This window comes from Lemur catta, chromosome 25, assembly GCF_020740605.2.
Source record: "Lemur catta isolate mLemCat1 chromosome 25, mLemCat1.pri, whole genome shotgun sequence".
NCBI lineage: Eukaryota > Metazoa > Chordata > Mammalia > Primates > Lemuridae > Lemur > Lemur catta.
This window is the reverse complement of record NC_059152.1, coordinates 5,061,811-5,074,996: the sequence shown is the minus strand read 5'-3', so window position 1 is coordinate 5,074,996 and position 13,186 is coordinate 5,061,811. Positions and strand designations below refer to the sequence as shown.

Here is a 13,186-nt window from a genome sequence, read left to right as displayed (position 1 = left end):
AGTTCAGACTGAGAGAGATGATAACTATTGTTGGAAAAGGGACTGGGAAAGGAGTTTAATGCCAGGACCTCTGAACTGTTACTTCTCACAGAACTTCTTTTAAAACTTTTTGCTTTCTTAACCTTTGCTTCCAAAGTATAGCAGCTATACATTTCATCTGAAAAAAATTCCCTAAAATCTAATTAACACAGAAGAAACTTCAAGTTAGAATGTTTTTATTAATAACTCTCCCCCAAACCTACTTATTTCATAGAATTTTAGAACAGAATGACCTTAGACATTAGCCTAAATTCTTCAATTTGCAGGCCCAGAGAGGTCTTGCTTTGCTTAAAGTGTAAGGCAGGTCTACTGACTGCCAGAGTTCAAAACTCACTCCTTACTATTCCAAGTGCTTTACAATTAAATGAGAGAAAAGCCTCTTTTTAAAAAATTTCCAGTAAGTTTTTTTTTAAAAGACACCCTCAATTTCTCATGGAATGATGTTTTTTCTGATTTCTACCTGTGCTGAAGAAAACTTTTACTTCTTTGTCTTAAATTTTATTCTGCTTAGGTAATAATTTATAAAAATAAATTTGATTTTATATAATTAGGTTTGTTTCGCAGATCAATATTACTAACGTATTTAATGACAGATCATTAAATTGAAAATTTGTACTGAGGGCGTTTGAAATGCCAATCTCTAATGATTAGTGAAATGCTAGATAGCATAGATATTAAAATGAGAGAAAGACCCAAGATGCACTTAATTAATCTTGTAGCTCATCTGAAACTTATTTTAATTACATTAATTATAAAATTAATTTTAGTTATAAAATGTGCAACACTCCCTCTTGTGGAAGTAATAAAATAAACTACTGTATTCACTATAAAAACATACTATCATCCATGATGTCTAGAGAATTAGAAAGAAAAAAGTTATTGGCATGATGTTTCTGTGAACGCTCTCATCTCTTTGTTGGCATTAAAACGTACAACTATAGATTTAGCAAACACGTTTCAGAAAACACATACTGCATCTTCATACAAATCAGAATATTATAGGGGGAAATTAAACCACAAACATTTTGCATGTATATTTATGATCATGCAGCAATAAGACCATTCAGGGAAAAAAAGCCCTGACAGTACAGTTTGGCCTTTGACTTGGAAGAAGAATTAATTCAAACCATGATGCATGACCAACAGTTAATTTTTACTGTCTATAAATTTTGAGGATTAGAATAAAAAAGGGAAAGCAAATAGTCTAAAATAAAATTCTAAAGGTATTAACAAAATATTTTTATTTTCTAAAATGGATACTTAAAATATAATGAAAACCAATTATTTTGATAATTCAGGGCCCTTAATTTTAAATGCCTCTTATCAAAATACATCTGGATATTTCAATTACAACTTGATACTGAAGAAATTTTGGGGAAGAACACTATTTAAACTTCTAGGAGCAAATTACATCAGAGAAGCATAAAAAAACTCTTACCCTTAATGTTGCTAAATTAGAGATACCCAATCTTCTATTTTTATCATACACATTTCTTTAAAAACTTTTTAAAGACACAGTCTAAAACATGAAATCTGAAATATTACAGAATTATTTTTATATAAGCTAATTTGGACAATATCACAGATCCTGGGTTCAGATATTTCCAAGATCTTTAAAGTTTACACTGCACATAGCAGCAACCCTCACAGAATTTTAAATCGTATTTCAAAAGATATTTTTATTTTCTTTTTCCATTCAAGATAATCTAATTGTTTCAAATAGAAATGTCATAACATCAAAGACATCTCAATTAGCAAAATCAAACAGGTATATCTGATTGTTTTTACTACCTTCTCCATATAATTATTTTAGTTTATGTTCCCACTGACTCAAAGATCCTCGCCACTGTCCTAGGTAAGATATAATACCATAAAATGGGCACCTAGAGAGAATCTGAATATACAATCCTAGATCACAATGTGGCCTTAGGCCCATAAGGTGGAAAAGAGAATATGAACTAGGTAAAACATCTAAATTGCAAAAATTTTAGTAAATAATACCAAAACCTAGAAATTGTATACTGACCTAGTATATACTCCTAATAATAATTCAATAGATTCTAGCTGTCTTCTGCAAGCTTGCATAAAGTAAATCCTCAAGACTATTTCCTAGTGCTAGAATTAATATGGTATAAAAGCAACACACTGGGAATTAAAAGCCTTGGATTCACATCCTTCCCCTGTCATACCAATGTGACCAGGGCAGGTTATTTCATGTTGGCTTCAATTCCTTAAATGAATAACTCTTTTAGTTCTTAAATTCCATGATTTTAATTATTTAAAATACTGCTAGTAAGTACGAAGAAGGCCAAAATCATGTACCTCAATTTGCCCTGGGGAATTTCATTTAACAATTCAAGGTTCTTTTGTCTTGTCTTTTTTCTTTTTTTTTTAGAATTTGAATAATCTACTTGTGGGATTTTTAAAAATTTTTAATTATTATGGGTACAGAATAGTTGTATATATTTATAGGTACATGTAATGTTTTGATACAGGCATACAATGTCGATTAATCAAATCAGAATAACTGGGGTATCTGTCAGCTCAGGCATTTATCAATTCTTTGTGTTAAGAACATTCTAATTCCACTCTTTTAAAGTACACCCTAGCTTCTTATTGCTTATAGTCACTTTATTATGTTATCAAATATTGTTCATTCTATTTAACTATCTAACTATATTTTTACACCCATCAACCATCCCCACTTTATCCGCCCCCCCTTCCCCTCTACCCTTCCCAGTCTCTGGTAACCAGCATTCTACTCTCTGTCTCCATGAGATCAGTTGTTTTTAATATTTAGTTCCCACATTATGAGTGAGTACCTGTGAGATCTATCCTTCTGTGCTTGGCTTATTAACTTAACATAATGTTCTCCAGTTCCATCCATGTTGTTGCAAATGGCAGGATTTCATTCTTTTCACAACTATATAATATTCCATTGTTTACATGTACCAAAAGGTTCTTTTTGGACATAGAAAAACTGAATGTTTATCAAGTTCAGTATTCAAAGGAGAAAATGAAATTTATCTTTATATATATATACACACACATATATATAAATATAATCTTATTTTTTATTTTATTTGTATCTTGGACTGGGTGAATTAATCACATTTGGTTTGTATCTCAAATAAGTCCCTCATGCTAAACTTTGAGGAATAAAACCAGATCATGTTTTAAGAGGTAGTCAACCAGCACAGAAGAGTTGTTCCACGCTACCTGGTAACATACAATTTATGTTAAGATAGGCAGATACTTGAATATGTTCATGTACTTATATGGAGATGAGGTGATAAAACAAGCAGTGTAGCAGAAGAAATTTTATCAGGAAATGCAGCACAAAAGAAATGTGAATTGAAGAGGTAGAGCCATAAGAAACAACAGAATAACAATACTGGGTAAACATAAACCAAAAAGGTAATAGTTAGTTTTAAAATATTTGGCAATAAATTTACAAACCAGCAACCAAAGCTCGAAACCTGGAAATGAGGACTGAAATAATAAGGAAAATGCCATCTGTTCTTTTTGGAACCATGATTACAAGTTATCTAGCCCACATCCACTCCTACCACAGACGGTGACTGTTATTACCACACCCACTGACCAGCAGAGAAAGAAATGGATAGGTGAACGGAGCAGAGGAAAGTAGCAATGAAGAGAAGAATTAAAAGTGAAAAAAATAACATATGCAAAGTACTGTTAGTTTGGGGTCTTGTAGGACATAGAGTGGTAGACATTAACCAACCAAAAATAAAAAGATGAGAATGCACACCAACTTCCCCTCCACTATTAACTGGAGACTTGGGGGTCACTTAGACACTTGCTGACTGATCATAATCACAAATCTTCAAGTCTTACAACCGTTGGTCTCTCCCATTGGCCTTTGTGGCCACGCCCATACATGAGGCTGATTATGAAGTACTAAGAGCATGCTTACAGGATACACACAAATATCACCTCATTACTCTGGTCACACGGGTATTCTCAATGGCTTAAGCTCTGAATATGAAGTACATAAATAGACAAATAGGCCAAAAGCAGTTATATTCTGGTAGGGAATACGTAGATTTTATAGTTATATTCAATCATACCTAAATACTACAATTAAAAAATACAACCAATTAAATTTCTACAGCCTAGTTTGGCCCATATGTGCTTAGTGATTGCTTCATGAAGCCATCTTTTTCCACTGAAATAAAGGGTTAGTTTTCACCTGATCCAACCATAAAAAGATTTAACTTTAAAAAGTGTAAATAAAGTATGAGACATTTCAAATCAAGTGAGGGATAAAAAGAGCAAAAAATATCAATTACTTCATTTATCTCTGAAAGGAATAATAGAGGACATCCTGCTTTTCATCAGGTTCATAAGGGCTCTGAATTATAAGAGGATATTTAAAGGTTAAATACATGCTTTTGGAAGCATGATGTTAATTCCTATTATATAAACCAGATGATTTCTAATTTTGAAACACAAATCCAGAAATACCACCAACTGGAAAATTAAAATTCCTAAATGAGTTCAATAAATGTCTAATTTTAAAATCACTATGTTGCCCCAGGACTTTAATTGGAAGTATGTATAACTTCTGAGTTTTCCATTTACAGCTAACTAAAATTATTTTTATAGGAAAAAACCCCATTCTATATCATAAGCTTTCTCATGAATATTTTGGGAAGACGACAACTAAAAGTTTAATTTTTCAAGAAAGGAGCCCCCAAACATAGAACATGCTAATGTTACTAAAAATCTGGATCCAATTTACCTGAAGGAGAGCCATGAGTTGAGGTCATACTTTTGACCTTGGAGTCTGACAGTCGAGAGATACTGTTAGCTCTAATTCTAGGAGAAAATTTATCTGATGGTACTAATCTGGCTCCACTTCTAATGATGGCTTCCGCGGTGCGTGAAGAGGCACTACTTCTAGATATCGTCGCCTCAGAGTCACTACGAGCTGACAGTGAGCCCAGTCTTGTTCTACGAGGCTGAGCCAATAAATCAATCCTAGAGATGTTACGCCTTCCCGTGGGAGGTTTTGATGTAGAACTTGTTGTGGATACTTCAGAAGCAACGGATGCTTTGTCAGCGTCAGCCAGTTCACTGTCTGAAGCTTCACCAAGTCGTGCTCTGCGCAAAAGGGAAGTCCTGGTAGGTCGTGGCCTTGGAAGAGTGGTTGATTTACTGGATGAACCAGATGCTACAGGAGAAGACTTGGATTTTGTTACTTTACTTCCTTCCAGTTTGGAATGTACATGCTCATCAGTTGAGGTAAGTGGAGTCCTTCCATGAGATTTACAAGAGTAAGTTTCCTGATCAGATGACATAATATCAGAGATAGCAGAATGAGGTACACTAGAGGTTTGGTCATCATCTGTTAAGTCTACTGAAGGCTGTCTTATTCTCCCACTGGATTGTACAAATTTACGACCATCTGCTCTTGAACCTACATCTGTGGAACGACTTTTTTTCTTTTCAATTTTTTCCCTAGCACCTGAAGATGATGATTTTGTAGCCTCTTTGGAAGGAGAACCCGTGGAACACCTATCTTTATAGAGGCTAGTGAAACTCTTACGCTTTTGGGTCGACTTTCTTTCAGTCTCTCCAGTAACCAGACTGATTGTACTAGCTGTATCCACATCAGATTCTGGTGAAATAGAATTGTCTCTATTATAACTGGGAGTATCTGGGCCTTCATCAGTTTTATTATCTTCACGCAGTTTAGCTTCTAGAAAAGCCATTACTGCCTCAGTGTCTTTTAGAATAAGGGTTGTGTCCATACTAGAATCAGTATCCAAAGACTCATTTCTTTCTCTTATTCTACTTGCAGACGTTAATGTTAAAGAAGGGGGAGTAGATGACGTCTGTTTGTTTATATGGGGAATAAGTTCTATGGGTATGTTTGGGCTAGGTTTTTCTATAGTGAAGCTCCCTTGTCGCACTAAGGACTTGGAGGATTCCTTCTTGTCTCCTCCCTTCGAAGTCTGACTTTTCAGAATTTCCTCAGCTTTTCTTCTCTTGCTCTCATTTGGTATAACCCTGTCTCCTTTGCTAGAAGGATGTCCTGAAATTTTTTCTGGAGGTTGTGACTCTTGCTTAAAGGATTCCTCCCTACATTTATCTATCTGACCTGAAACATTTTTTGAAGACAATTTAGTAGCTGCCCACTGTGCCTCCTCCTTTTGTTCTGGTTGGTGCTGAATTTTTGCTAATGTTTGCTTTACCAAAGAAGCTTCCTTGTCAGTTTCATTTTTCTCCTTTCCAGAAGAGCTGCCTAAGTGAAGTAAGGTTTTATTATCTCCACCAGTTTTAAGAGTCTCACCATTTACTGCCCTATTCATTTTACTCAGGGCTCTGTCAGCATCCTGCTTATCTTTTTGGTATACCTGTGTAGGAGTTTCTTTCTCCTGAAGTTCTGTGTCTTGTTTTTCTCCTATCTCTGACCTCGGTGTTATAACCTTTGCTCTGGAGCTCTCAAGAGACTTTTCTTCATTTGGAAGTTGGGGAAGGGTTCGTCTCCTCCTTTCTCCCTGACTAGCCAAAGAAGTTGCAGAGCCAGTACTTCTCACTGAAATGCCAGATTCACTGATATCTGTATCTACAACATAAAAACCACAAAGGAGAAAATTAATTAGGGCAAAAAATTAAAAATAAAAGGAATATTATAGTCATTCCTTGGTATTTGTGGAGATTAGTTCCAGGACCCCCCACGGATACCAAATTCTGTGGATGCTCAAGTCACTTATAATAAAATGGTGCAGTATTTGCATAGAACTACGCACATCCTCCGGTACACTTTAAATCATCTCTAGATTACTTAAAATTACCTAATACAATGTAAATGCTATGTAAAGAGGTGATATACTGTATTGTTTAGAGAATAAGGATTAGAAAATGAAGTCTGTATATGCTCAGTGTGAAAAAAATCATATTTTGCTCCTGAATATTTTTGATTTGTGGTTGACTCTATGATGTAAAACCCGTGGATACAGAGGACCAACTGTATTACATTATATTTTGAAGTTTAAGTTAAGAAATGACTTAAGTATAAAAAATAAATGAGCCAGCATTGTGACTAGTAGTTTAAAAATTTAAGTACAGTTTCAGGCTGTACAAATAATTAATAGAGGAGTCAGGAAAGTAAATTGTATGAGATAAAAATTAGAGTCATCTGATCTCTTTTTCTTTCATATATTTTTTCTTTTCTACTTATTTTTAATTATTAAAATTGTATTTATGGTATATAACATGATATTTTGATATACGTATACATTATGGAATGGCTAAATGAAGCTCACATATCCATTACCTCACATACGTATCATCTTCTTAATGGTGAAAACATATAAAATCCTCTCTCTTGGCAATTTCCAAATATGTAATACATTGTTATTAACTATAGTCACCATACTGTACAAGGGTCATTTGATCTTAAACCTACATCTGTTGTTCTTTTTCTCTCAATGTATTTTATAGCAGAGAAGTCCACTGTGTTCGTTCCTGCTTTTGTCACTTTCCATACTTAAGGTCTGGTCAAGAAAACAGAATCTAACTAGTATATCACAGGATTGTACAGTCGATACCTAACACATACTGTTAATTTGCTATACTTTCAATTACATAGTAGAGAAGAATAACATACCTAGTTTTTAGTAAGCATTATTATGTACTTGAAAGAATGACAATTTTGGATTTCCTAAGTAAATTTTTTTTAAATTACTTTTTTTTAAATCCAAAGCTGATTAAAAAATCGTTAAGTATGAAATGTCATATTTTTCACACTTAGGATGTGTCATAATTTGATAAACTGAGGATTTTTAAATTGTAGTCTTCTGGTAGATATTAAGGCCACATATGAAAATACACAATCCCTTTTGTTTCTTCAAATAAGTAGAAGCCAGTGAGATAATATATACTTTAATTTTTCCAAGTGAGAGAATCTGAGACTACTTAAGGAGAATTTTTCTGACTGTTAAAAATGGAATGTATTTCTGAGAAAAGGGAAACATCTTTTCAGGGAAATATAAATTAACATATAAAGTATTATAACCTTTTAGGGATAAATGGGAAAAAGACACTAGATATAGCTTCTGTGGGTCTTTTTTTTCCCTTTTATACTCCTAAAAGTTTAGTATTTAAATAACTTAGCAATACAATGGTTATGATGCAGGGAAACACTTCTCAAACTGACTGATGAAACTAATTTAGCAATTAACCATGTTATATCTTATGTTGTTTATTCTTGCATGAATATATGTCTTATCTTCTTAGTGCTAACTGAATGAACTACCTTTAATGAAATCGCTATTTTATCTTTTTATATTTTTCTAGTATTTCTTACACTCTCCTGTTCCTAACACACACTCATTGTATGTTCAACAAGAACATTTTAGGATTTAAGTGGATTTATCAGCTTATCTAAATAAATTCATTTAGAATATTATGAAACAGAAATGAGATCATGAAAGCTAAGTGGTCTATTATTTTTTATAATAAGGCTAGAATATTGTTTCACAACTAAAACTTAATAATTTACAATAGATTTTTGGAAATACTAGCAATTACTTCTATGATAAATAACTTTTCCAGTACACTGCTATATGGCATCCTCAAATATTTGCTGACTAATTTTCACAAAATTCTTAAGACAGATTTTGGGGTGCGACAAACAGAAAGAAAACAAATTTCCATTTTCAACAAGAATAAAATTAAGAATACAGATAAAAAGCTACATATAAATTCTCCTTGTGGGTCTTTTTTTGACTGTGAACAAGTCTTTATTTTTCATCTTGGATAAGTTTTTAATTTTAATTTTAATTTTTTATTGTAAATTGGCAATTCATAATCATATATTTATGGGGTACAAAGCAATGTTATAATCTATGAAAATAATATGCAATAATTAAATCAAACTAGTTAACATATCCATCGCCTCAAATACTTAACCTGTTTTGTGATGAGAACATTTGAAACTTACTCTCTTAGCAATTTTAAAATGTACAATACTCTAACACTATATTCACCACACTGTGCAATTAATCTCAAAAAAATCCACCAGATATCTCTTGTCTCAGATTTTGTGCCTTTTGACATCACCTCCTCATCCCCTACCCTTGAGCATCTTATTTTTAATTAAGAATGTAATTAACTGAACCTAATAATGAAAATCATTAGAGACATACAATTTTATTTTTTTAAAGAAACTTTATATTTGTCCTCAGAGAAATATAATTAAAAGGTAATAAAAATCACACTACACAGATGTGTAAGATGCATTAAGTAACTTCTTTTTCACTGAATATATGGCATAAAGTAGCCTCAAAAATATTTTTTGTATTTATGAATGGATCTTAGTCTTATCTTTAAATTTTCATTCATTTATTTAATCTATATAAATTCCTATATACATATAAATGCATCATCTACAAATTATCTCCTTATCTTCAGTTAGGATTATACTTTTATGATATCTGCATTATTAGTCAAAATAAAATATTATCCTAAGATATCAGTGTATCAAAAAGGGTAGGAAGAATTTTCATTTAAAAGTAAAAACATAAGGTTTTAAAACCAGACTTGAAATGTATTTGCAACTAAAAGGAAAAGTGCCTCAGAATCAACTACTAAATCCTTCATCTGTCCTGTACTTTCAACTTATGAAGTACATATTTTTTCAAAAGAGAAAAAGTTTTATCACTTGAAATTTTTTCCCTGCTTAAAATCCCTTAAAATACAAAATTTCTAATAAATATCAGATTTTTACCTGTTACAAAAAAATCACTTATGTAGTGTGAGCATGAGAATATTTGAATATGTTTATTTAGGTTTAATTTACTTCTCACTATATAGATTTAGCTTGTTTTTAGCAACTGATAATATGATTCACAAAAAGAGAAAGAGAAGAAGAGAGGAAGAAAGAGAGGAAGAAAGAAAGAAAATACCATTCTCTAAAGGAACAGTTGCAGACAATTCCATTATCCTTTCTGCTTGATCATGCCTTGTATGATTGGCAGCCAAACTGGCCCACTGTGAAACCCAACGTTTGTTTCCAGATGAAGATGTGCCTTCCTAAAGGAGAAAAATAAGAGAATGAAATAATGTAGCCTGTCCAAATCTGAGTTGCATGAAAGAAAATTTCATTTAGTCACATTAACCTGTCATACAAAAGCATAATTAAATCTCACCTTGATATACTTTCACTTATTAAATTTTCTCATACATAAAATGAAAATTCTCTAGAAAATGAAGATTTACTCTGAAAAAAATTATGTCACTAAAAATGACACCTCTTACTAAAAATCCAAGCCAGGGCTTCATACTGAAACTGTAATAACAGCTAGGAAATGGAAAGCTATTTGCACTACTCAAAACAAATATTTAATTAAAAGTGTCAGATTTCCTGTATTAATGATGACAGGATAAATACTGATGAAGTGACCAGGCGTGGTGGCTTGCGCCTGTAATCCCAGGACTTCAGAAGGTCAAGGCAGGAGGACTGCTTGAGCCCAGGAGTTCAAGACCAGCCTGGGCAACAGAGTGAGAACCCATCCCTATAAAACATAAAATAATTAGCTGGGCATGGTGGCATGTGCCCATAGTCCCAGCTACTAAGGAGGCTGATGCAGGAGAATTGCTCGAGCCCAGGAGTTTGAGGTTGCAGTGAGCTATGATCGTGTCATTGCACTACAGTCTGGGTGACAGAGAAAGACCCTGTTCTAAAAAAAAAAAAAAAAAAATACTGATGATGTAAAGATTTCATGCAGATTATACACTCTATGATTTCAAAAACAGTAGGGTAAAATAGTAAATACAGAGAATGACATATACAGAGTGAAACCTAAGCATACCAAAGCCTAGTGAATCCTAGGATCCCTTCCAAGGTTTTGTGGTACCTGCCTACATTTCTGAGTACTGAAGGTGGTACCAGAGCCATTTGGACCATGCTAAGAATACCCAAAACAGCATGGGTTTGTTTCACTGACACATACTTATGTAAAAAGATTCTGTGAAGAGTGTTCTAATGGCCCGTCAGGTAACTCCTACAAAGGCAGGGACATACTGGGGCTCTATAAATTTTACCTGGCATGGGTTGTGGGAATAGAGAAGAGAGGAGGGAATATATTTAAATTCACATTCAATACAGTCCTTCCTGGATTAATCAGAATATCAAAATATTGCCTCAAATAGCTTTTACCTGCTTTCAGTAAGTAAATTAACATCTCATAAAACAGAAACCAGAATAAAAATTTTCCAAATCAAGGGAGAATGAAGAACACTAACATATGGTAAATTGCTTTGACAGTACTCAGGAAATAGCAGACCATGAAGAGGTAATTTTAACATTAATAAACAAACACATAGAGCTATTTACCTGTCTATAAAAATATTTATATTTCATACAAATGCAACATTTTATTTATATTTTCTTTTATTTATACTTTAAGATTTTCTTTTATTTATATTTTATACTTATTTATAACTTGTATAGTAGAAATTTCCTGAGAGGTAATATAGCATAAGTCAAAGAATGAGTTAAGAAATCAAGGGTGCTAAAGGTTCAGATTCTGGCTCCACAAACCACTAGTTGTAAGACCTTGGTCAAGTTAATCTCTATGTACTTCAGTTTCCTTATTTGTAAAATTGCATACAGAAAGCTTCCATTGAATGTTATCTCTTATTATCAGAATATATACATTTTTACATTATATCAATGTGCAATGAAAATTCTAGTATCATTTCAGATGAGGGAAAAAACATTTGTTAAGTGCATAAATCTCAGGCAAGTACTATGCTGGGTGCTTGATAGACTTTATTAGAATTGTCTGTAATGGGCTTTACCAAAAACACCATTTGTGTAGATGAGACAACTGAAGATAAGAGAGAAGTGACTGCATCAAAGGCACTCAGCTACAAATGGCAGCTCTGAGATTTGTACTCAGGCCTTTCTAGCTCTACTGTCCCATATTGATTCCCTAACTATCTTAACCAAGCTAACCTTAACTAATTTCACATTATTCTAATTATATCTAACCTAAACATTTGTACCCCCATAATACGCTGAAACAAAAAAAAAATAATTATATCCTGGGCTGTACTGCACTGGCACTTATTGAGGTACATAAGTTGTATGCAAGGTAGTATCTTGCACAATGGTTCTTGGCATGATATCAAGGTCTTCCAATTCTAAAAATACTTCCTATAAATTATAGGTGGTGTATGTTTCTTGTTTTATCTCATAATGCCAATCAGAACCATGAGCAGAGCATACAGCTCATGAACTGCTTCCTGAAATGTAATATTTTCCTCACTTGCAAAAGAATATTAACTTAAACAAAAGCTAAAACTGAATTACTGTAAAATTGCATTAGGCTTTTATTAGAAACAAAAAATTGTTGAAATTTTACTTTTTAGAAGTATTTTACAAGGAGATAATATGAATTACTTAATCTAATGTACAAATGATAAAAATTTACACTCTATGCATGTAAGAAGTTAAGTATATGGAAGAGATGTATACCCCTGAGGTGTAAAATCCAGGTGTAGTCAGTGGTTTTCTTTCTTCCATTACTACTGCAGCAGAATTAAGAGCCCAATCTTTTATTAGATCTTTCTGTTTTTCATTGATAATAGGCCTATTATAATCCTGATTGTCATCTACTCCAAACACCTACGAGGAAAAAATTATTTTATAAGAGAAAATGAAAAGTTTGTACCAGATTAATATGTAAATGTTATCATTAACTTCAGAGGCAAATATTCTAAATTAATTTCAATAGGCAATTTAAAAAATGATGAAAACTTGTTTAATGACAGAGTTACATTCATTTGGAGTGATGGGGAAGAATAAAAGAGTAGTCACAGCTTATGTAAAAGTAACTATCCTTTTTTAATGTTTAGCAAATGTCCTATTTGATGAAAAATAACAATGTTCAGGATATATTTGATTTGTTAAAAGATTTAATAATGCTGTTAAACACTACAATAATGCAAAGAGTTAGAAGAGTACCTTTTCAGTTTGTTTCTTTGCTCTGTTATTTTTGAGAAGCACGTTAAAAAACTATAAACATATGGCTCATTTTATCTGTTCCTTCTCTATCAAATGTTAATGTTTACATAGATGAGTTAAATTTATACATACAATTTTCTAAGG

General features: G+C 32.7%; 1 protein-coding gene across 16 annotated transcripts in view; it reads right to left on the bottom strand.

The window, feature by feature from the left end:
- The window catches only part of CEP170 (centrosomal protein 170), a 91,039-nt gene that overhangs the window by 18,569 nt on the left and 59,284 nt on the right, over positions 1-13,186 (bottom strand). For 14 of the 16 annotated variants that reach the window (XM_045537214.1, XM_045537225.1, XM_045537228.1 and 11 more), the window contains 3 exons: positions 12,554-12,703; positions 9,978-10,104; positions 4,805-6,634 (listed from right to left, as the gene is read on the bottom strand). In XM_045537214.1, the coding sequence (XP_045393170.1) occupies positions 4,805-6,634; positions 9,978-10,104; positions 12,554-12,703 (2,107 nt within the window). The remainder of the gene's footprint in view (positions 1-4,804; positions 6,635-9,977; positions 10,105-12,553; positions 12,704-13,186) is intronic. The other 2 variants (XM_045537229.1, XM_045537227.1) reach the window with 2 other exon arrangements.